This window comes from Schistocerca serialis, chromosome 7 (assembly GCF_023864345.2).
Source record: "Schistocerca serialis cubense isolate TAMUIC-IGC-003099 chromosome 7, iqSchSeri2.2, whole genome shotgun sequence".
NCBI classification, from domain to species: domain Eukaryota; kingdom Metazoa; phylum Arthropoda; class Insecta; order Orthoptera; family Acrididae; genus Schistocerca; species Schistocerca serialis.
The window spans coordinates 397,683,073-397,708,842 of NC_064644.1; the positions used below are offsets into that span (position 1 = coordinate 397,683,073).

Sequence of the window (25,770 nt, forward strand, 5' to 3'; positions counted from 1 at the left end):
GAAGTTATAACTACACAAGCTCTTGGAGCCAGTGGCTCCTTCAGGGAGAAGGGTTGAAGGGGAAGAAAGAGGGATGAAGGAAAAAGACTGGAGAGGTCTAGGAAAAGAGGTAGATTTCGGGGAAAGTCACTGTGGTCTGTGGGACAGGGGGGACACTCCGCATGGGATGAGCAGGAAGGACTGTTTGTTGGGGACTACATTTGAAAACCTGAGAGTTTAAAGTTGGAAGACAGGGTAATCTGTGCCTTGCAAGACAGAGATTGCTGCTTAAAAACCGTACACGACTTAATAAGAGTAAAAAGCTAAGTGCAATTTATGTAACAGAGGCGGGAGGGGCCTGTGAAAAACAGACAAGACAATGAAAAGTGTAGAAAACTAAAATGTAGTGAAGAAAAGAGTAGTTACTGTGAAGATATGCTGAGACACAAGAAATTAATGTAAATTAAGGACAGGTAGGTAGCGAGAACCAAGGACATGCTGTAGTGCTAGTTCCCAACTGCGGAGTTCGGAGAAACTGGTGTCTGGGAAGAGAGTCCGGATGGTATGTATGGTGAAACAGGCACCAGGCACAGAGGTCATAATTTTTCATGTTGTAGAGCATGCTCTGCAACAAGATATTGTGTTGCCAGTATACACCCTCCGCCTGTGCCCATTCATCCTAATCGATAATTTGGTGGTAGTGATGCTGATTTAAAAGGCCGAACAGTGTTTACATAACTGTTGGTATATGACATGTCGTTTGACAGATGGCTCTCATTTTAATAGTGTGTTTTTTGCCAGTTAAGGGCTGGTATAGGTGGTGGTAGGAGGGTGCATAGGGCAAGTCTTGCAGTGGGGACGGTCACAGTGGTACGAGCTGTAGGGTAGGAAGATAGGTGCAGAAGGCGCATATGGTCTGTCAAGAATATTGCGGAGATTGTAAGGACGACGAAAAGCTATTCTAGGTGTGCTCGACAAAATTTCAGACAGAGTGGATCTCATTTCCTTCGGTGAGGACGAGATGAACATCAAGGAAAGTGACAAGGCGTTCGGAATAGGACCATGTGAAATTTAATTGGGAGAAGGTATTCAGAGATTCCAGGAATTTTAATAGCTCAGCCTCAACGTGAGCTTATATGGTAAAGATGTCATCACTGTATCTAAATGAAACCAGGGGCTGAAGACATGGATCACAGGAAAGCCCTTCCGAGTGACCCATGAAAAGGTGGGCATAATACACCACCATTCTCACCTCAGCCTTCACTGGACATAATTGCAGATTTCCGAAGACATCACATTCAATTCTGGTACTGCTGATCCCTCCAAAAACACATTCAAGCACACAACTGGTCACTCAGTATTAGCTTGGTTTGGAATATATGAATCAGTTACTTTGACAAGGCCATGAGTTAATAAAATTATGCCCTGAAATGAGATCCATTCTGTCTGAAATTTTGTCCAGCACACCTAGAACAGCATTTCGTTACCCTCCCAATCTCCACAATATTCTTGGTCAGACCTGATGCTCCTTCTGCACCCATCTTCCTACCCTATGGCTCCTACCCCTGTGACTGTCCCCATTGCAGGACTTTCTGTATGCACACTTCTACCACCATGTATATCTACCCAGTAACTGGCAAAATATATAATATCAAAGGAAGAAACAACGTGTTATATACCAGCTGTTATGTAAACACTGTTCAGCCATTTACATTGGCACGACTACCACCAAATTATCACTTAGGTTGAACGGGACTGGACAGAGGGTGTATACTGGCAATATGAAATATCCTGCTGCAGAGTATGCTCTACAATATGACAATCGTGACCTTGGTGCTTATTTCACCACATGCACCATCGGGATTCCTTCCCCAGACACCTGTTTCTCAGAACACTTCAGGTGGGAACTAGCACTACAACATGTCCTTGGTTCTCGCCACCCACCTGGTCTTAAGACACATTAATTTTTTCTGTCTCTGCGTTTCTTCACAGTAACTATTATTTTTCTTCACTTCATTTTGATTTTCTACACTTTTCATTGTCTTACCCATCTATTTTTCATTGCCCCTCCCCTCCCACCTCTGATACCTCTTCACTCTTATTAACTTGTGCACAATGCTTAAGCAGTAATCTGTGCCTTGCATGTTACCCTGTCCTCCACCTTTAAGTTGTCAGATTTTCAAATCTCGTCTGATGCAGTCCGCAACAATCAGTCCTTCCTTCTCATTCCATGCGGTATGTCTCCCGTGACCACAATTCTACCCCTTTTCCTAGATCTCTCCAACCCTTTTCCTTCACCTCTCTTCCTTCCCCTCCATCTCTTCTGCTGAAGAAGGAGCCACTGGCTCAAAGAGCTTGCCTAATTATAACCTTCTTTTATATGTGCGTTCTGCCACTGCTTGGTGGGTGGATTATTTAATCTAACCAGTTAAATTATTTTGTCAAAAATTGTTTTCGTTGTTTTAAATACATTGGTACACAGAGCAAAAACTATTTCTGACGAGGACCACTTGAATTTGGAAATTGATCATCTGATGTATTTGTTAGAAAAGAATGGCTGTGTTGCTCTTGATATGAAGTTGGTGTTCTCCAAGGAAAATAAATGTGAAAATGTTGAACTTTCACATAATGAGCTACCAATTGTATTCCTTTCTTTCTGTGGTGCTACATCCAGAAAAGTACGCAGTCCTGGAAAGGCAAGGTATAAGACCTATTTTCCGACCTCGTAAGAAGATAAAGGAGATTGTTTGCCCTGTTAGGGACAGTCTTGGCCTCAGCATCCCTGGGATTTATAACATGGCTTATGTCCAGTCCAGCCATGTCATATTCAAACTCTGTGCAGAACATCAAAGGAATATTAACAATTAAGAACTGGCGAAATCTGCAGTTGCTGAGCACAGCCTCATAAACAAACACAAAATACTGTTTGACTAAACGAAGGTTTTGTTGTCCCATGCTTCAACATCCTGGGATTTTGTAATTAAAGAGGCTGTAGAAATAAGACTGTGCAACAGGAACTTCAACCGTAACAGTAGATATAATCTTAGCAATGTATGTAAGCAAGCTTTTGATCAGAGATATTTGTCGCAATATTTACACTACTACAGGGGCGGTGGCGTCTCCAGTGCATACATTGACTGACACCATCTGCTACAGCATTACATAATTACCAACCAATCAGAAGCCATCTATGGATGATAAAAGGCCACCACAGCAATAACTTTGACACTGAGTTACTCCTGACAAAGACAACGGATGTCGAAAGCTTGAGGTCTTACCCTCAATTGATGCAGCAAGAAGTTTGAGAATGTTTCATACAATTTTGTTAATAATTTCTGTAATTTGTCACTCAGCTCCCTCAGCTGCTGCACTTATTTGTTAGTTCTTTCAAATTTTTCAACTGTTTGTGTTGTTAAGGAGGCTATAAGCTCATCTGAAACTTTTGTTTGGGAGTAATAAATTTTGCTGGATGTAGGCCCTAAAACCCTTCTGCGAAGTGGGCTGCAAAATTTGTCATTGACATATATTTGTGGCTCTCTGTGATGCTATATGCTTTTTTAACTTTCGGAAACAAATTTCACGAATTCTATTTATATATGTTAATGCACATTGTCATTTTTATGGTTAAAATATCCACACTGTTAAATTTTTCAGCACGATGTGCTGTTATCTTTATTCTGAGTTATTTTTATTCTTGTCAAGATTGACTCATTGGTTTTAACCCTGTTCACTCCAATGGCTAGTGGCACTCGATGTTGGGGATTTTATTGGTCCACACCAATGTTGAGCCTCATTTGCCACGATTTTTCATAGCCATCTCATGCTTCATTCTCAAATCTGATTGTACTAGGCATCAGCTTTCCATAGTACTGGCATCTACAGAATCTTTTGTTAACTCAGTGTTGTACTGTAGCAGTTCTGTATTGAGAGAATGGCCGTAATTAGTGCCTTCAAGTTAGTAGGTGCAAAATGGCTAGTTCTTCCGGTACTGTCCTTTCTGAGGTAGACAGTGTAGAGCTTTTAGAGGAATATCTAAGTGAGACTGATTATGAGAATGACAATGACTTTGATGACAATGATTTTGATGATGACAGTGATTGATTTGTAAACAGTGAAGTGATGATTTAAGCCATCCACCCTGAAGAGTTTCAAGAAATTTCATACAATGAAAAGTTTTGTGTTGTAAGACTTACGTAAATATATTTGAATGAAAGTGCAACTTTTTGTTTTAATGTGTACTGTAATAGTTGGTCAGTGGCATCATTGTTTCCACAGAGAGACTTGTACAATTATCTGTGAAACACTTGCTGCCAGGGCAACATTGATTTAAATACAAGCACATGAAGACACACTGTCTGCTTTACAGAGTTAAAGTGGTTAATTGGATATTGTGTCTATCGAAAGACAGTATTTATCTACCACATTTTACCTCGGAAATGCTCACATTTTCAGCTCTTCTCCTCCTTTCCCCAAAATTTAAAATTTTACCTCATTTATTTCTTTAAAATTTTAATGTTTTTATGTGTTTGGGGCAGAAAAATAGATAAAACTTGGACAGTTAATTTATGATCTCTTTAAATCTCTATTGTTACTTTTTAACTATGTGGTTACGGTTATTGGTGGTTTATGAGAAAGGCAGTTGCATATTACGGTGATCTCTGCATTTTTTGACACCTACCAATGCCAGTGCCATACTTTTATGCAAGCACAAGTGGCATCCAGGACTCTTGCAAACAATTTTAGCAGTAATGGAATTTTATAGTGTGTTCACTGTTTGCCTGGGCCTGATGTTGATAGCTGCAGTGTAAATCCGAGATGTTTTGTAGAATATGACATAATTGTAGATTTGGAAAATGTCAGGGCTGAAAAATCCTTTTTTCTTCTTTTATTATCCTTTGCAACAATTACTGGTTAATTCTGTAATTACCCGTTTCAGCTGTGATCGATGGTCATCTTAAGGTTAGAGTTGTAATCATGCCTAGTCATACTGGTTGTAGACCACAGCTTAAACTGGTAAGTGGAAAATTACAACCAGTGATTTTCATCTGATATAATAAAAGATGAAAAAATCATTTCAGGATTTTTAAAAACTATCATAAATGATTATTTATTATAAATATATATTTTTTTAAATTTTTATTTTTTTATTACAGAGGGTGGTTAATGTTTCAGTCACTAGATGCATGTAGTCCCATGCGCTATCATGTTTACTACCATCTGGTTCAGGTTGCCAAACAGGTTGACCAAGTGCATGCAATCTTTCGTGACATGGACCAGTTACGGCAGCAGTTTGAGAGGTGTCCACCATCCAATGAACAGATGCAGAAACTTTTGCGACTTCTCCATGAGGTGCTACTTGAATGCAAGCAAAGGTATGTGTATTCATGAGCTAGTTAAACATATCCAGTAAATGATTCTGCAAACTAAAATTTAAAGAAGTTGTTTGCCTCTAAAACTGAGATAACTTAAGGAATATTTGATGGTAGAAAATTTACCCTATGTCCCAGCAACAACCAAATGCTTATTATCTTTTCTAATTATTTATATCAATAAACTCTATTGTAGACATTATTGACTGTCTCTGTATGCCACCAGCAGAGTCCTATGGCAACTGAGAAGAAAACTATTATCTGTAGTTGGACTTGGTTTTAAAAAGAAGCTGTGTCAGTCATTGAATAAATTGTTTGTAGTTCATGAATCAAGCCTTCAAGGCAGTCAATTCATCTGGAACAATTGAAAATAAAAGCACACAATTCCATAGAATAAGGTGGAATACTCATTCCATAATTGCCCCATGAACCCTTAACATAAAAGAGAGAAACTTTCATGGTTTAGGAGAGCAGAATTAATATGAAAAAAATTGACAAATTTCTGTCGTCAAGATACTTTGACTTGAAATTTATCTTAAACCCAAGAAAATTTGCCCCCATTCAAAAGTGAAAAGGACGTATTGAAAAGGAGACATAAAAGAAATAGATAAAATATTTGAATGAAAAGAATCACCAACTTCAATAAAAATGTGTTACACTTGGCAAGTGTTGTGTTATGCTCAGTAAAAGAAGAGGAATCACATTTTCCAAGACAGAGTTTTTGTTCAAGGAGATTACCTTGTATAAATAAAATAGAGCAGTAATAGATGATTTGACCGAGTGTTATTGGTTCTGTGCGGCAAAATAAGTAATAATCATACTGATGTATGATATAAAATATCCTCTATATGTTGCTGGTGCTGTTGTTGCTGCAATTGTTTTTTCAGCACCCACTAAGTCATGCTGAAAGTGGATAGTGGTCCTATTATAATAATTATATTGGCATATAATTATCATATAGTTTGAAAATGTGAAATTTTCTGGAAGTATTCTAATATTAATAGTGTATGCTGTAGGAATTCAAAAGACTTGCTACCATTTCAAGGTGATGAAGTCAATCATTTATCTTAGCTATCAATGTTTATTGCTACATAATTGGCAAACCTGGCGTTGCTTGGGTATTCACTTATTGCTGTGCCTGAAACATAGTTTGCATGGAATTTATTTTTCACTTGCAAAGCTTCTTTGTATACAATCTTTGAAGTAGTGTGATTGGGAACATGAAAGAAGAGCTCATTTGTTCCATTAACAGAGGAGTGTCATGTAGAGTTGGCCATGTTAAAAGCAACTGACACTAACGTCCATGACAGCACAGCGCACAGCATCTGACCTTTTGCTTTGTTTATAGCCATAGCATAAGATAAGCTCACCAGGAATCCCACATGTTTAAAGCAAAATGATAAATTGTTAGGAATAAACGGGTTTTTAGGTATTTAAATTTGCTCACCTGCACCATTTCCCATTAGAATTTTTTGTTATAAAATGTTACAGTGGAGAGGGAACTTCAAGCCTCTGTGAGTGAAGGGTTCTGAGGAATGAGGTAATGTATTGATGCTCTTGATTAGAGCTACATTGTGCCTTGGTTTCAGAAGTTTCCAAAGAGAGAGTTAACCTGATGTTCTCAAGTCACAGCAAGTCTTGCCTCACGATCTTCATTGGGTTCTTGAGACTGCATAGTCCTCAGTCTTTTAGGAGTTCTGCTGAATTCAGAAAAACTCTCTTTAGGCATAGTAATGAGTAGGCACCCAAATCAAAATGCTAACTTGATAATTTCATTCTCATATTGAAGTACGTAAGTAAAACCTATTGAAAGAAACGATGAAACATTAAGTTTTAAATGCACACAGTCACCTATTGGGCCTTTGGTGTACTACACCATGATCATTAAACATTTAAACAACTAAACTGAGAAGACGATTTTAGATAAAACTTTACAGTCTTCTGCCCTCCCAACCCTAACCCCCGCCCCCCTCCAAGTTCAGATTTTGATGAAAGAAAGGCTTAAGTAATCTGAAAATCTTAAGAAAATTTGTGAAGTAGTTTTGGAGATTAGTGTGTTCAGACAGAAATGACAATTTTACAGTTTTATTATTAGTATAGATTTTGTGACATGATATTCAGTAAGCAAAGCAAACTAAACTTAGGCATCAAACTTTAATTATTTCTGCAAGCACATTGCTTCTCCATTCCACTTTGATACAAAAGTGAAGATGATCGATACTGGATTTACCTTATTTTTGGCAGCATCATTAGTATTATAATGTAGCAGTTACTCCCTTGAGAGTAGTCAGTTTTGCAAATGACATTGCATTATTGTAAGAAACACAGACAAGCTACAAAAGCCGCTTTACCATATGATTTAAGTACTAATAAGAAAGTATGAGGTGAGAACTAATAAAGTAAAGCAAAATAATGAAGCGTGTAAGAAATGAAATTAAATGAAATTGAGTTTACATCTTGAAGGTAAAAAGATTGCATAAGTAACTACATTCTGCATCTACATGTATGTAGATACTCCGTATGGTGTACGGCTGAATGTATCAGGTGCCACTACTAGTCATTTCCATTCTTATTCTGTTTGCAAATGGGGATCAAGGGAAAAACAAGTGTGTATATGCCCCAGAGCACTCACCGAAAAGAAGGAGCATTAACTTGTTAATAGGTGCACACAAAAGAAAGAAAACTTGCTAGGTTTTGGAGTTATCCTTTTATGAGTTCTAGCTTGTCAAAGAATAACTCTAGCTTGTCAAAGAATAACTCCGAAAGGTAGCTTTGAATTCTAGCTCGTCAAAGAATAACTGCAGAAGTTAGCAAGTTTTCTGTATTTTGTGAGTGCCTATCAACAACTCAATGCTTCTGCCTTTTGATGAGTGGTCTCCTTTAATCACTAACACTGTATTTGAACATTACAGTGTTCTTTTTCCTACTTATCAGTGCTATTGTTTTTGTATTCATTGGCATTAACTGGGATTTTTCGACATTAAGAGCAAGCCGTCATTCATGATACCAAATAGATATTCTGTCATAGGTCATGGTGTATATCCTTCTACATGCACTCGGCGACAATACTTTACTGTATAATGCGTCATCAGCAAACAGTCTCAGACTTCTGTTTTATCATCATTTGAGTGGGCATTTCACACTTACCTGGGATGCTCCTGACAATGCTGTCATCTTTGATGAGCACATGCTGTGAAGTACAATATACTGGTTTGTTTTCATTCAGGAAAATAAGACCAAGAAAGAGAACTGGCCATACCAATATGCACTTACAGACCTCTGGAAAAAAAAAATGGTTTTTTACATTTACGTAGATAATCCACAAGCCACCATAAGATTCATGGTGGAAGGTACCCTGGACCACTACTTGTCATTTCCCCTCCTGTTCCACTCTGAAATAGTGAAGGGGAAACGACTGTCTGTACACCTCCACTTGTACCATATCTTCGTGGTCATTAAGCGCAATGCATGTTAGCAGGAAAACAATCATTCAGCAGTCAGTTTCAAATTCTGGTTCTCTAAATTTTCTCAGTAGCATTTCCCAAAACAAATGCTCTCTTCCCTCCAGAGATTCCTATATGAGTTCCCAAAGCATCTCGTACAGATCTCAAACACTCGAGCAATACTCAAGGACAGGTCACACCAGTGTCCTATATGCAGTCTCCTTTACAAGTGAACCACTCTTTCCTAAAGTGTTTAGGCTAGATAGAAGGAAAATTACTTGTGTAATATTTTTGTGCTTCAGAGAATATCTGATTCAAGAAAATAAATAATTCTCGAGAAGAGAATAATATTGTTATCTAACATTTTTTTCTCTGGGGACTAATAGGAAACAATTCTTAAAGAGCTGCATATAAAGTGTACATATGTATAAATCAAGAACTTTGATACTGAGTAAGACAGAAAAAGAGGCTTTTGTGATTTAGTGTCAGACCCTCTGTTAAATTGTCATTGTTGTATTTTTGACTAATTTGTGTTATCTTTGCAGTGAACAAGCAGCGAAAGTAATGGTGGAACTTTTGGGCACATACACAGCTGAAAATGCATCACAAGCTCGTGATGATGCTCAACGCTGTATTCTGGCTGCACTTGCCGATCCCAATACATTCCTGCTGGATCCTCTGCTTGCCTTAAAACCAGTAAGGTTTCTTGAAGGACAACTTATACATGACCTGCTATCCATATTTGTATCAGAAAAGCTCCCAAGCTACTTACATTTTTACCAAAATCATCGAGAATTTGTTCATAATCTAGGTAAGTTTGTATATGTGCGCTTTTTGTGAAACATTTTCGGAATTACATGAATAATAAAACTACTTCATATGTATCTGCATAGAACTGACATTCCAAAATGAAACCCCAGCCAAATATGTATAAGAAGCAGTTGTAGATTGATACACGTACACTTAACCATAAATGGGGGCACTAGCATACAGAACCAAAGATCACTTCATACACAGAAATAGTTATCTCTAAACTTAAAACCAGCAATGTAAAAGTGCACAGAATTACTTCAAAATGCACAGAATCAATTACTCATGCAAGAACATGAACGTAAAGAAAAAGTAACAGTTGGCCAAAACATTACATTAACACTAAGATCATCAGTTCAGTTATCACATTCCACATGTTAAAAAATACTAATTTGTGCTATTGTAAATTGTTGCTTGGAGTATGAAATAATGATGATGATGATGGTGGTGGTTATTATTGTGGTGATCACAATTACTATTCACCATGCGTAATAGAAGGGAATTCTGTGAGAACCCACTTCCTCAAGCTAAAATCTTCATGATTTGTGATAAATTCAGGAACAGTGTTGCATGGCTGAGGCAATATTAACTTCTTCGACTATCAGTGTTTCCAGAATGTATTGCAATGAAACATAAACTTATTATTCAAATAACTGTCTTTATTATGAATGTTTCTCATGGGCAAGTACAAACATGTGAGTCTAACAAGAGTGCCACCTAGACACTCTCATTTCTTGCCACAATTCAGTATTTGTTATTACAAAGATGAGATATACTCCATGGCTTAATCTGTCTCATCCTATTCACTGACTTTTCCAATGTCTTAGTGTGACATGTAGCTGTGGACAGTGGTGGTTAAGCACCTGCAGGATATTTGATTAACATTTCTGTCTCAGACTGCCGACTGCTGCACTGCATCCCGGAAGGACAGCATACAGTGTTAAAAAGCACATTAACTTAAAAGGGAATGATCTGACTTGTCATTTCGAAACCAGTCTGTTTTTTTCTCCCATTTGTAGTCAGCCACTACAATCTACATGCCAAATTTCAACCCAGATACACACTGCAAGTTACCTTTAAAAATATGAAAATGGGTATTTCTTTGTGTGACCTTGCAACTAAGGAGTTGACACTCCTGGGTGTTGCTAACTGCTGTTAATACCGAGCATAGTACGCCTGATCAGGGGAGTGCCACAGTCGTATTATTTGTGTCATGTTCATTGAGGAATCTTGCTTCAAAGTTTAGTTAGAAATGGAAGCTAATATCTGTATTTTTGTGGCTATGTCTTTTATTTTACAGCAAGTGTTTGCTAATACGTTGTTGCAACCATAACACAGGTCGACACTTGTTCTGCAGTTTATAAAGTAAGTGGTGTGCTTTACTAACTTGCCACCCCTGAACATGTAAATAATATGAGGGTTGTACCAAAAGTAAGGTTCCCATACTTTTTACAAATAGAAAACATTGTTGATTATTATTAATTTATACATCAATGAAAAGCTTACACTTTTACCTATTTTTCAACATAGTCTCAATTTTTTTTTAGACACTTCTGGAGACGGTGCTCCAGCTTTTGTATTCCTAAGTTGAAGAAGTCTCCCACCAACCTGTTGCATGTGACCTCTGCTCGAACTTCGTCGCTCTTGAAGCGTTTGCTGCCTAAGTGGTCCTTTAGACTGAGAAGAAGGTGATAATCTCTGGGGGCTAGTCTGGACTGTAAGGGGATGGGGCACAACAGTCCATCCAAATTTCTTCAAAAGCTCCTGTGTTTGACAAGCGACGTGGGGTCAAGTGTTGTCGTGATGTACTACTTCCTCCTTCAGTCGTCCTCTCCAGCGATTCTGAATTGCTCGCTGGAGTTTGGTCAGATATCTGTCTGAATTTATTGTCGTCCCAGGTTGCATGAAATTGGTGATGAGTACCCCCTTCCGAACCCAAAACAGTCGCCATAACCTTTCCTGCCGACTGTGTTTGTTTGAATTTCTTTGGTGGCGGTAGACTGGATTAACGCAACTGACAAGATTATTGTTGTTTTGTTTTGGAGGTCTAATGAAGCACCCACGTTTCATCTCCCATGACGATAGAGTCCAATTACTTCTCCTTGTTGCCTCCCCCCCTCACATTGAGGAAGAAACTTGCGAGCACAGTCAAGGCATTGCTCCTTGTATCTGTCATTCAGCATCCGGGGGATTCAGCAAGGACACATCTTGTGATAACCCAACATTTTCATTAAAGTTCTTTCATTTGTGCTGTGGGAAGCTTCAGGAATGCGTTCCAGAAGTTCATGGACAGTGACTGTCCGATCTTTAAGCAGCTCACTGTTGATCTTCTGGACAATTGCATCCGAAACCGGCGATCTTCCACTCCATTCTTCATCGTGAACTTCCATGCGACCCCCAGCAAAAGCCCTGCACTATAAGTGGACATGCTGAACGGACATGCACTCTTCACCATAAAACTCAGTCAGCTGCCAATGAATCTCCGTGGCCGGTAACTTTCTTGCATGGGGAAACCGGATTACTGCTCGAACCTCACACTTGGCGGGAGCGGTGATCAACACTTAAATCTCTCACGGCTGCCAAGCCAACACTGAGCGACATAGCAAATTGCGGACAGGCAGGCTCGAGAGTGAGGGAACCGATGTGCACGGCACTGTTGTCGAATTTAGCCTAGAGCCTAGCACTTTCCCTCGAGGCTGTAGCTCATTGGGAACCTTATTTTTGGAACAACCCTGGTATGTTTTTTCTTCTTCTTCTTCTTCTTCTTCTTGTTCTTCTTCTTCTTATTACCCTGTTTTCTTTGTCCAGCCTACAATTGGCTGTAAAATCTGTTATGCTATGTAATTTAAATTCTTATCACATAATTAAGATATCCACCTCAGAGCCTGTAACAATGAGCCACTACTGCGTCTCCATTATTTAACGTAAACTAAAGACTAGGTTCAATCTGAAGCCACACTAATTTTCATTCAACTTATCCTCAGCTAATACTCATACCCTGCTTTCAGTAGCACCTGGGAAGATTGTATGCACAACTACAGAAATGTGGCAAAATTGCGTTGTTTGTAGGTCAGTGAAGTTGAGGCGGATAATGAGCTTCAAAGCTGATGTTTCATTATTGCCACAAATATCAGTGAGCGAGTTCCACAGTTAGCAAGAGGTGCTTATGTTCTTTGTCGGGAGTGGTGTTATTTCATTGAAGCCATTTAAAAAAATCAGGAAGGCAGTGTTCAAATAGCCCAGATACAATTTGCTGTATCTGTGGAACTTATGCGACAAGTACAAGACACCAACAAATAACCCAGTTTGTGCAGAAATAATATTTTGCTTATTTCGGCATGAAGCTTGGAGATCAGAACAAGTAATTTGCTCCACACATTGTGTGTCATACATGCATGCAGCAATTAAGGAATTGGAGTGAAGGTAAAATCAAGTGCCCTAATTTCACTGTCCCCTTGGTGTGTCCTGAACAGAAGAACTGCATCAATGTTGTTACTTCTGTGTGACAAAAATAACATGATACAACAAAAGAAACATGAATAAAATCTTGTATCTGAACTTAGATTCAGCAATTATACCTATCGCTCATGCTGTAGTGCTGCTGATCCCCTCCCCCCCATCATCAGTGGATACATTTAAATTCTCTAAATCAGAGGTAAGTCAAGAAAGTAGTGAATCTGACTAGTCATAGTGTGGTACCGGTAGCAACCGAAACCTCTTACTCAAACAGGACTTAACAATTTCATGGATGACTTCGTACTCTTACACACACATGACCACAGTCTCAGGCAGAGGAAGTCAGACTTACGCACTTGGTAGTCGGGCTTCAGCTACCAGAGACTGTTCCAGGTAGGAGGGACTGTTGACCTTGTAGTTTGATCCCATTAATCCTTAAGGGCAGCTGTAGGGCAAAATAGCGAAAAACTTTGTATTTTTTTATTGCGTAGTTTATTAGATTGATTCTTTAAGAATAATGTCGCAAAGTTTCGTACGAATTCTGGTTAGAAATATGTTTTTAAGAATAACATCGCAAAGTTCCGTACGAATTCTGGTTAGAAATATGTTTTAAAAAAGTTTGGGTGTCTGTGCCTACCATTCTATGTTTTGATCCACACCTTCTCTATATAAGAAATTTTTTGTGCATTTTTCATTCACACAATTGAAACGAACTGCAAATGAGTGTAGAGGGGTATGAGAAAGATTATCTTTGCTTGTTCCTTTGTTTGCAATGGGTCTTTTTTTGTGGTGGTGGTGTGTGCTACAAACTTATTTCAGTTTTTAGTTTTGCATATGTCAACCTGTTTTGCTTGAAATAGATCGTAACTGTGGATAAGTATTCAAATAAGTGTGGAAATGTCGGATTTCACTTGTAAAAGGATCAGGAAATTTAAATAACAAGTGTGAAGAACATTTTCGAAAAAGTCGCGCGAGTTCATTGAAGAAAAAAAAATTAGTGAAGGAATTGATAATGCTGTGTTCAGTGCCAAAGGCAAGTTTTCCAGTAGATTTAGGTTAATTGACTTAGAAATACTTGCCCATATGAATAATGTTTCGTGTGCGTGTGGTAATTGTGGGTCAAGGGCCTTACACTGTGTGATGACAGTGACAAAAAAGTAAGAAAGAAAGAAAGTATTTTAAACATAGCTGCACAACAGCAACGGTTCCACGTAATAAAATTATAAACAGCCGACCAGTTGCAATGGATAAAGAATTCTTTACCTAGGTTTCAACAAATTTAAATTTGTCTTCTTCAGAAGGTGGCAATTTTACATTAGTATGGGCTGATTTATCATCGCCGTTTTTTCAAATGTCTGCATAGATCCATTTGTCAAAATTAAAATATAGCCCTAAAAATAGGGTTTGTCACGTAAATATAAATTAGTACATGGAAGTTGCAGAGCTCACAACCGACCGGTCGGTTTTAATTTTGACAAATGGATCTATGCAGACATTTGAAAAAACGGCGATGATACATCAGCCCATACTAATGTAAAATTGCCACCTTCTGAAGAAGACAAATTTAAATTTGTTGAAACCTAGGTAAAGAATTCTTTATCCATTGCAACTGGTCGGCTGTTTATAATTTTATTAAAGAAAGAAAGAACGAATAGATAGTGACAGAATTGTAAGTAATATATTTTGTGTACAGTTTGTAAAAACGACATTCAGTTAAAGACTTTTGTTCTCCATGGGAAGATGTACGAGGCAAATACGAGATTATATTACGCCGTGAGATGCTTAGGTGTCCGCAGAGAAGGGACAAATTTGTTTTGTGGCTTGATGAAATGCCTGCACCAGTGACTGGATTCAGTGATTACAACAGAACACTCCTAAGTGCTCTTGAAGTTTAGTGCAAGGATGACATGAAAGCAGCTGTTGAGGAAGCTGTAGATATTAACAGTGAAGGGCAAGGAGGGCACTATGTAGTGTAGACAGATCTGTGAGTATCTTTGGTGGAACCTGGATGAAGAGGGGCGATACATCACTTCATGGTGTATCATCTCTCATTAGTGTGTGTACAGGTAATGAGCAAGTATTGCTCTCAGTGTGACACAAGAAGTGTGCAGCAAGAATTACCAGGGGTCAAGTGGTGGGTTGGAAGCAGCTGGGATGAAACTAATACGCAAAAGGTCAGTGTAACAATTTGGTGTTAGCTATGTGAAGCATCTAGGTGATGGAGATTCCAGGGCTTTTAAGACTGTTGTAGAGAGCAATCTTCATGGACCACTAACTAAAATTAAAAAACTGGAATGTGTGGCGCATGTTCAAAAGCGAACGGAAGGTAGATTTCTCTGACTGAAGAAAGAAATGAAAGGCAAGAAACTAGAAGATGGAAAGCCACTGGGAGGTGTTAACAGACTGAAAGATAAGAAAATTCACACTTTACATATACAGGCTGGTCCATTGGCCAAATATCTCGTGAAATTAGCATCAAATGAAAAAATAACAACAAAAAATCTGTTTGAGCATGACGGCGGAAAACAGGTGGCGCTGTGGGTGGCCAACTAGATGGCATTGCCATAGGTCAAATTGATAGAAACTGCTATTTTTTACATAGGTACCCCCAGTTTTTATTACATATTTGTATAGTATGTAAATAAATATGAATATTTGATTTGGAACATTTGTTTTGCTTTGTGATGGATGGTGCGGTAATATTCAAACACTTATAATATACTTCACCAATTTAGATGAACAGTTGATAACAATGTAGTTTTTAAAATTAAAACACAAAAAGTAGTTCGTTTTGGACTTTATTTCTGTTGTTCCAATGTGATATGTTTACTTTTGTGACTGTATCATAAATGATGGGAATGCATGCTGTTGCTGTGTGAGCAACTGTAATAACCTCATTAATGTAATAAATGCTCAAAATAATGTCCTTCAACTTCAGTGCATTTGGCAGTACGCATAACGAAATTCCTCTCAACAGCGAGTAGGTCGCCTTCAGTAATTGTCACGCATGCATTGGCAATGTGCTGATAAATGTTTTCAGGCATTGTCGGTGGATCACGATAACAATTATCTTTCAATTTTCCCCAAAGAAAGAAGTTCGGAGATGTAAGGTCCGGTGAATGTACAGGCCATGGTATGGTGCTTCTAGGCCCAATCCACCTGTCATTATATATTCTATTTAATAGTGCTTCAATTGTATGCATGCTATGTGCAGAACATCCATCATGTTGAAAGTACATTGCCATTATGTGATGAAGTGAAACATCTTGTAGTAGAATTGGTGTAACATTTAGAAATTGGCATATGTTGCACCATTTAGATTGCTATCGATAAAATAAGGGCCAATTCGATGTCCTCCCATAATTCCAAACCATACATTAACCTGCCAGGGTCGCTGATGTTCCACTTTTCACAGCCATCATGGATTTTCCGTTACCCAATAGTGCATATTATGCTGGTTTACGTTACCTCTGTTTGTGAATGACACTTTGTCACTGAATGGAAAAAAAAGTGTTATCTTGTAACTTATTTTGTGCCCAGTGGCAAAAATTTACATGACATTTAAAATCATTGCCATGCAATTCCTGGTGCATAGAAATATGGTGAAGATGAAATGTGTGGTGATGAAGAATTCTCAAAATCGTTTTTGAAATTCCCAATTTCCGCTCAGTTTGTCTGCTACTGATGTGCGGATTAGCCTCAACTGCAGCTCTCAAACACTTATTTGGGCACCTTCATTTGTTGCAGTTCTTGGTTACGTCTTCTTCTGTGGCGGAACACTTCCAGTTTCTTTAAATACATTAACTATCCAACGAAAAGTCCAGACACTTGGATGCTGTGTGTCAGGATACTGATCAACACACACAGCACAAACTTTTTGAACATTTTGATCTCAATAGCCATAAGTAAGCACCATATCTACCTTTCCTGTGACTGTTAAACGTTACATTTTAACAAGATTATGTCTTCTGCGTAATTATTATGACTAAACAAGCATATTATCATACCTAGTTTAAGTAATGGATTGCACACAGTACTATCGGTTGTGTTGCTTTATTTGTGAGAATATTATAGCGCCATCCATCACAAAGCAAAACAAATGTTCCAAATCAAACATTCATATTTATTTATGTACTATACAAATATGTAATAAAAATGGGGTACCTATTTAAAAAAAATGCAGTTTTATCAATTTGGCCTGTGGGCCATCCATAGTGCCATCTGTTTTCCCCCCTCATGCTCGAACGTATTTGTTGTTCTTATTTTTTTTGTTTGATGCTAATTTCTTTCGTGAGATATTTGGCCTAGTCACTGTCAGTGCACCACCCTGTATATTGTGGAAAAGCTATCAATGATAACTAACACAGTGTGAAAATAATGCAGTAAGCCATGTGGGCAATATTCTTTCACAAACTTTCCACAGGTGTGAACGTTTCTGTTGTGACATATTGTGGTGCAATTATCTTTAGCCAGAAGCCATTGGAAAGCCATACACCCACAAACATAGTTTGCACTTTGTGTTTTAGATGTTATAAAACCAACTTTCAGGTACCTAGCCAATCCTGAACAACTGACAAAAGAGGGACATGGGAAAGCACAGAATACAAATGAGAGCTACAATCAACTTATATGGATGTATTTTCCAAAAGCAGTATTTGTGTTCTCAGTTGTTCTGGAGATTGCTGTTTGTGATGCCTGTCTAGTGTTCAGTAGTAGAGATGTAGGTAAGCTAAAGTGCCTGCAGAGACTAGGCTTCCATCAAGGTGCTTCACACTGATGATACTGACAAGTATCGATAAAGTGCGACTAGATAAAGCTCAGGCAGCAGAAGAAAAAATGCAAAAGTTGCCTAGTCAAATGAGGTGGAGGAAGAGAATAAAGATTATGGATATGAACAGCATTGATTGCCAGAGTTATAGCAATATTGTCAGCAATTAAAATAAAAACTTTAAATGCAAATTGCTGTAAACTGACTGAGTTATAATGTACCTTTTTTCAGGAGTTATAAAATCTAACGTCCTGAAATGAAATGTAGCATAGTTCTTAAAAATTACTTACTGAATAATCCTGTGCAGTACTTTTCCATTAGCATTTCTCTGATAAAAATAGAGCGACGGGTGACGCAGAACTAAAAAATCAATTTCAAAGCAACTGTGATCTCAAACAAAAACCTGTTCTACATGTTTTATTAGCCTCTTACACAGATGTAAACTGTGAAATTCCAGTTTTATTGCTTGGATTAGTTTACGAGAAAAGATACATTATAGAAACAATGGTAGTTAAAAATTCAAATCCTTCTAAAATGTGTGTTGATCCCCATTTTCAAACAATAATTGCACAGCATATCAAGCATTATGCTGTACATAATAGTCTCAAGTTTTATTTTCTTTGCTGTAATGTTTTAAGAGGTACATATATTTAAGTACAACACATTCAGCCCTACATCTATCCTTAAACCAAACCACCGACGACTTGCCCCCTAGCCGGCACCCTGCCCCCCCTCGCTGGCACCCACCTCCCATGCTCTACCCCCCACTCCCTGTAACACTTGATGCCCTCCAATCCCCACACTCTCTACCCCCAATGCTCTTGACCCCCAAGTATCCTCTGTCTCCTGTGTCATCTAATCCCCTCCCCTCACACCCTCTGCCCCTCACCCATGTGCTGTACCCTGCCTCACTCTCCATCTCCTGTGTTCTCTGAGAGAGAGAGAGAGAGAGAGAGAGAGAGAGAGAGAGAGAGAGAGAGTGTGTGTGTGTGTGTGTGTGTGTGTGTGTGTGTGTGTTTGTTTTTTAGTACAGTATGTGAATAACCGAATCACAAAAATAGCCATGACCTTGTTTCCTACTTGTAGGTTTGAATCATGAACAAAACATGAAAAAGATGCGGCTATTGACTTTCATGCAGCTGGCTGAGGGACAATCGGAGATGACTTTTGACACTATTCAGCAAGAACTTCAGCTTGGTGAGAATGAGGTGGAAAGTTTCATCATTGATGGTATGTTGGACTTAGGTTTTTTCTTTTTTTTTCCTTTCTCTTTCTCTGAATCAATGAAAGAAGATAAATTGGTCATTTTCTTAATGTATTGGAAGGTGAATAGTGCATATGCATGGCAACAAGTTTGGTTATGAAAATTTTATTTTCAGTTTTTGTTGAACAGTACACACACTTCATTTTGACTCAATTATTTTATTGGCCAAGATTCTGTCTTCGAAAACAGTGTTTTTATTTTTGAATTACAGTGAAACTCAGTTTTCTGTCCACTGCATTACACTCTTAAAATATGGAATTATGGCTCTGAAATGCATTGAACAGTAAATATTGTGACTGAAGGTGGAAAATTATTAATGAAATAAAAATGTACTTCAGAAAACCATAAAATCACAATGATACAGAACAGCTGGCCAGTGATTCAGGAACTGAAACACTGGTACTGCTGATAAATGCTTCAGGGGAGGGGAGGGGGGGGCGGGTGAACCTGTTCCTAGCATCCTAGAGTGATAGTTTCTTTCTCAAGATGGAAGAGGGAAAGGGGGATAGCTTAGAGGAGATAGGCCACAAAGACCCCAGGTTTAAGTAATAGAACCCAGTACGTTGTCCTTGATGGTGAGTGTTCATCGGAGGTGAGGGTATCATCTGGAGTGCCCCAGGGAAGTGTGGTAGGTCCGCTGTTGTTTTCTACCTACATAAATGATCTTTTGGATAGGGTGGATAGTAATATGTGGCTGTTTGCTGATGATGCTGTGGTGTACGGGAAGGTGTCGTTGTTGAGTGACTGTAGGAGGATACATGACGACTTGGACAGGATTTGGGATTGGTGTAAAGAATGGCAGTTAACTCTAAATATAGATAAATGTAAATTAATTCAGATGAATAGGAAAAAGAATCCTGTAATATTTTAATACTCCATTAGTAGAGTAGTGCTTGACACAGTCACGTTGATTAAATATTTGGGCATAGCATTGCAGAGTGATATGAAGTGGGACACTCATGTAATGGCAGTTGTGGGGAAGGCAGATAGTCTTCTTCGGTTCATTGGTAGAATTTTGGGAAGATGTGGTTCATCTGTAAAGGAGACTGCTTATAAAACACTAATACGACCTATTCTTGATTACTGTCGAGTGTTTGGGATCCCTATCACGTCGGATTGAGGGAGGACATAGAAGCAATTCAGAGGTGGGCTGCTAGATTTGTTACTGGTAGGTTTGATCATCATGCGAGTGTTACGGAAATGCTTCAGGAACTCAGGTGGGTGTCTCTAGAGGAAGGGAAGCGTTCTTTTCGTGAATCGCTACTGAGGAAATTTAGAGAACCAGCATTTGAGGCTGACTGCAGTACAATTTTACTGCCGCCAACTTACGTTTCGCGGAAAGACCACAAAGATAAGAGAGATTAGGGCTCGTACAGAGGCATATAGGCAGTCATTTTTCCCTCGTTCTGTTTGAGAGTGGAACAGGGAGAGAAGATGCTAGTTGTGGTACGAGGTACCCTCTGCCATGCACCGTACGGTGGATTTCGGAGTATGTATTTAGGTGTAGATGTAGGTTGAGAGGAACCAACCTGTTGTGAGGGCATTGCTCATAACTACCATCCATCTGTTTTCCATTCTGATCAAAAATCTAGACAAGTGTGTGTGTGTGGGGGGGGGGGGGGGGGGGCTGTCCAGGAGAGAATATACTCTAGGAGATTAGCAGGTTACTTTCCTTTCCTGTAACTCTATAAAGGAGTTATGGGGTTCATAACGTGATACCACACTCCTTACTTGGCTTTGGTTCTTTGCCATGGAAATGTACCTCTCTTTTAATGCGCACCCCCCCCCCCCCTCCCCCCCTCCTTTTTTGTTTCCTTGGAACGCGTGAATGAGAAACTAAATGTAAACTGGATGTAAACTTGCCATGATGGAGAGAGGCTTTCAAGCCTCGACTGTGGAGATAGCTAAATTATATGGGCATGTCAGTCTTGCCTTTCATTCCTGAAGGACAGCAGCTTTTTTAATTGTTGCAGAGGAAACAGCCTAGATGATTGACTGATCTGTCCTTGCAACACCAGTAAACATGATCTTGTTATTTTGGTATTTTCACACGTAGAAACAAAAAATACTCCAACCATTACATTGTCCCAAGGACATGCTGCTCCACTGTGTGGTTTAATGATAGTGGCATCATCCTCGATAAAGTATTCTAGAAGTAAAATAATCCCAATTTGGCGTTCTAGCTGGAATCTACTTGGCAGGGGATGTGGTCAGAGAGTAGGGTGGAGGGTGGGATTCTGTGGGTTGGAACGTGTTGGATTCCTCAATTATGATGGCATGTTAGAGAACTTGAAAAGGGAGATAGGTATGTTAAGTTACTTATAGTGGGAGTTAGTAAATTGTAGTGGCAGAAAAAACTGGATTTTTGGTCACATTAATACTGGATTATCACTTCAGAATCAAATTGGTTAATGCCACAGTAATGATTAGTTCTAATAATGAACAATAAAATACAAATGTAGGTGAGCTATTACAAACAGCACAACGAACAAGTTATCATAGCTGAGATCCACACAAAGCCATAGCCACAAATTCAGTCCAAGAATATACAGAGTGACATACATTACTCTTTCACCTCAATTACTTTTGACCCATTAACGGCATCATAATCTACTTTCACCTAGATGAACAGTGACCAAGGGCTTATGGAACTAAGCAATTTTTTGCTGACAGAATAACAGATCTTGATAAGACAAATTCAGTCGTGTAAATGTTCTGTAGGTGTGACAAGAAATAAGAGTAAAAATGCAGTGCTATATGAATTATTAGTTTAAGATGGAGAGTCATGCTTCATTTCAAACAAGTTTTGTACCACAAAGTTACCACTAGAAAGTCATTCAACTAGCATTGAGCTGAGTCTATTAACTTTTCTTACTTCTCACACTATTCAACAAATAGTCAGCTCTAGAGTGGAAGGCAGAAGATGAGGTACTGGCAGTGGTAAAGCTGTCATGGCAGGTCATGAGTCATGTTGAGATAGCTCAGTCAGTAGAGCACTTACCTGCAAAAGGCAAAGCTCCCAATTTCAAAACCCTGTCTAACACACAGTTCGAATTTGCAACATGTCCCATTACAATATTTGTTGACTCCATGTTTAGGTTTATCAGCAATATTTTGAAATGGGTAGATTGCTATTCACTGTAAAGATGACCAACTTGAGTTGCAGACAGCACAATAAAAAGACTGATACTAAATGTGCTTCTAATCAAAGTCTACTTCAGAAAATAAAAGAAAACACACATTCACACTAGCAGACGCTCCTCATGCACACAAGGCTGCTATCTCTGGCTGCTCTGGCCAGACTGCCAGGCAAAGACAAAAATGTAGATATGTCAGTTAAGGCTTTCCCAATGTATACTGCTGATGAAATCATCTTGGGCTTCCATCCGGATAGCTGCATTGAAAATCTGCGACGTTTTGATTAGTGTCATTCTCATCCTGTTCTGGCGAAGTGTCAGTGGACCGCGGTCGTCTTCTATATATAGATGGTCAGCGGCAGGTGGTGGCCGTCTCTCCCCACCCCTCCTACTGGCACTGGGCCGGTGGTGGTGGGGGGGGGGGGGGGGGGGGGGGGGGGGGGGGGGATCGCGCGGTGCCGGGCGATGTCACCGCATGTCGTGTTAGTATAACTTAAAATTGTGGGAGCGTTAGCAGTTGAGCACGGTCCCAGCGTATAGCCGTTATTGCAGGGTTCCATGCCGAACTTAAATGGTAGCCCTCATCCCTGTTGACAAGATTGTCATGTAATCTTATTTCAACTGATTCCTTGATGACACACTCCCAGAAGTCACTGGCTCGGCAAAGCATTTTTGTTTCTTCAAATTGGAAGGTGTATCCCTCTTCGAGGCTGTGTTCTTCCATGGCTGATTTGTCCTTGTGCCCCAGCTGTACGCATCTAATGTGTTCCTGGCAGCATTGTGAGATGCTGCGTTGTTTGACCAATGTACTGGAGCCCACACTCGCACGGTACACTATATATATTGGGAACTTGTAGCTACAGTTTGTCTTCACCAAGGCCAGTAACACTCTCATTTCTGGAAGTGATCGAAAAATTGCTTTGGTGTTGTTTTTCCCATTATTCTCACAATTTTGGCTGACGGGCCCCCAATGTAGGGGATAAAGGCGAGTTTCTTTTCCTCTTCCTCTTCTTTGTGGATAGCTGTTTCACTGTTTCTTCCAGAATGCACGTCTAATGTGTGCTTCGCTGTAGCCATTCCGACAAAACACATCCTTAAGGTGCTGCAGCTCAGCTGGAAGGCTGCCTTAGTCGCAGATGGCTCTTGCTCTGTGAACCAGTGTCGTTAGAATGGTGTGCCGCTGTGCTAGGTGATGGCAGCTTAAAGCATGGAGATATGGGTCTGTTTGAGTCTTCTTTCTGTATACTGCATGTCCTAGTGTGCCGCCTGCTTTTTTCCTTATAAGGATAACCAAAAATGGAAGACATCCATCTTGTTCTAATTTCATTGTGATCTGTATGTTTTTGTGCATGCTGTTCAGGTGTTCGTGGAATTCATTCAGGGCTTCTTTTCCATGTTCCCACACAATGAATGTGTCATAAATGTAAAGGAAGAAGTGTTTAGGTTTAAGCCGTGCCGTTTCTAGTGCCAACTCCTCACAAGTGCTCCATATAGAGATTGGCAATTCCTGGAGCAAGTGGCAAACCCATGGCTACCCCATCAACCTTCCCCTTCAATCCTTCTACCGGAAGGTGGAGCCACTGGGTCCGAAAGCTTGCATAAGTAAAACTGTTTTTTTTATATATGTGTGTTCTTCTGGTCAGAAAGCTTGCATAAGTAAAACCGTTTTTTTATATTTGTGTTCTCCTGTTGCCACTTGATCAGTAGATTTATCTATCCAATTGCATTATATTGTCAAAATTGATTATTTTTGCTGTTAAACTATAGTGTGTGTTGTACATTGCTTGTATTGTTCTTGTAATAATCTAATATATACTCCAAAATCAATAAATCTATTACTTCTATGTTTTGGTCATAGGGTTAGTAAGAAAACATCCTTCTTATGGAATTCCTACTTCAGTTTAAATTTTAATGGGATTACAAATACACACTGCATCTATTACACAATGGTGCTGCTCTGATTTTAATCAATTGGTCTCTGTGTGTGTTAAATCTATTTTAAGTAAGTCCGAAATTATCACTAGTCAAGACTGGAGAGTCCATCTATTAGCCACCAAAATGACATGTCAGACCTGCTCTAGTTGTTGCAATTTTGATGATTGGTGAGAACATTCACTCCATTTACTTCAGCCATTGTTAGCAAAAAATCTGATTTTTGTGTTCTTTCATCTTCCCTTGAAATAAATTGTAATTTTTATCCCTACTACTTTCCTAGTGATACTGGCTATCAGCTTTCCACTACATTGGTCTATTAGAATCAAAAATCTATGAATATAGAGAAGTTATGACAACATTTACTTAGGAAAGTGAAGGAAGTATTTTGAGTCTGTGAGGCATAAAAGATGTTTCAAATAAACAAAAAAATAATTGATTGTGTTTATTTTCAGTTCTCAAAACGAAACTTGTAAGAGCACGAATGGATCAGGCAGCCAGAAAAGTCTTCATATCCAGCACAATGCACCGCACATTTGGTCGAGCACAGTGGCAACAGCTGAGAGATTTACTTTATTCTTGGAAGAGCAATTTACAAGTGATGCAAGAGGGCATGAAGTCTATTGCTTCTGCACAGATGGAAATGATGGTCCGGCAGCAGTGAAAAGTTTAAAGAAAGAAAGTGTGATAAAACCATTTTGTAAATTAGAACAATTGAGAATTTATAATTTTTTTCCTTGTGCACATTGTTGTTTGCTCTAACATTTGTATATTGCAAATAAAAGCGATACAAGGCATTTTATTTCTCTTTATAATATTGTGTTACCCACGTATATTCCTGCCCAGTTTTCTCACCTTTCCTTGAAAATGTTTTTCCCTCCAAAATCGTTGGGTAGGTCTTATCTTCATGAAATCTTTCCAATACTTCTTAGCAAACCATTTAAACATTACTGAAAGCACAAAGCCGAGAATATTCAGTCACAGAATTGTAAATATAAAGCTAATGTGCTGCCATGTTTAAATTTTGTAAGGAAAGGTTTACACTGTCAGCATTTTATCACAGTTGTGCATTTAAGGTTAAAGTAATTAGAGTTATGTCAAGTATGACTCAAGTTTGTTTAGTTTACAAAATCGTCAATGCTGCTGTTATAGTGAGTAACGCCAAATGAAAAATAGTGAAGATTTGAATGTTTCTACAGTTACTGACCTTGCACAAAGGTGCTGCTTGTTAAAATTTTTACATTCTTTGTAAACACTGAAAGCAGTTAATGTTAAGAAAATGTAAGCTTATTTCTCCATTAATTTGTTTATCAATGTAACTGCAATATTGGAAAGTACCTATCAGAATGCTCAAGCAACTTTGCCCAGTTAAATCATTGCAAAGAATACTGTAAAATATTAAGCAAACTGATTTAAAAATCTGAAAGAGTGAATTTTTGATTAAAATTACCATATCTTGCCACTAAGAACCCTATCACAGTTTTTTTAACAAAATTCAGAGGACAAATATTATAAGGTAGATTATTTTGTTTAATATCAGTAAATTGCCCCAGAATCATTCCGTTTAATATCCACACATTGTTATACCCAGGTGTCTGTATGACCTGACTGA

The 25,770-nt window shown here is 38.8% G+C and overlaps 1 protein-coding gene across 1 annotated transcript in view; it reads left to right on the plus strand.

Annotated features, from left to right (window-relative positions):
• LOC126412070 (eukaryotic translation initiation factor 3 subunit M) overlaps window positions 1-24,955 on the plus strand; it is a 56,652-nt gene extending 31,697 nt beyond the window's left edge. Inside the window, exons 4-7 of the mRNA XM_050081468.1 lie at window positions 5,133-5,351; window positions 9,337-9,602; window positions 18,912-19,055; window positions 24,614-24,955. Of these exons, the coding sequence (XP_049937425.1) occupies window positions 5,133-5,351; window positions 9,337-9,602; window positions 18,912-19,055; window positions 24,614-24,822 (838 nt within the window). The 3' untranslated portion in view covers window positions 24,823-24,955. The remainder of the gene's footprint in view (window positions 1-5,132; window positions 5,352-9,336; window positions 9,603-18,911; window positions 19,056-24,613) is intronic.
• Window positions 24,956-25,770: the final 815 nt, after the last annotated feature.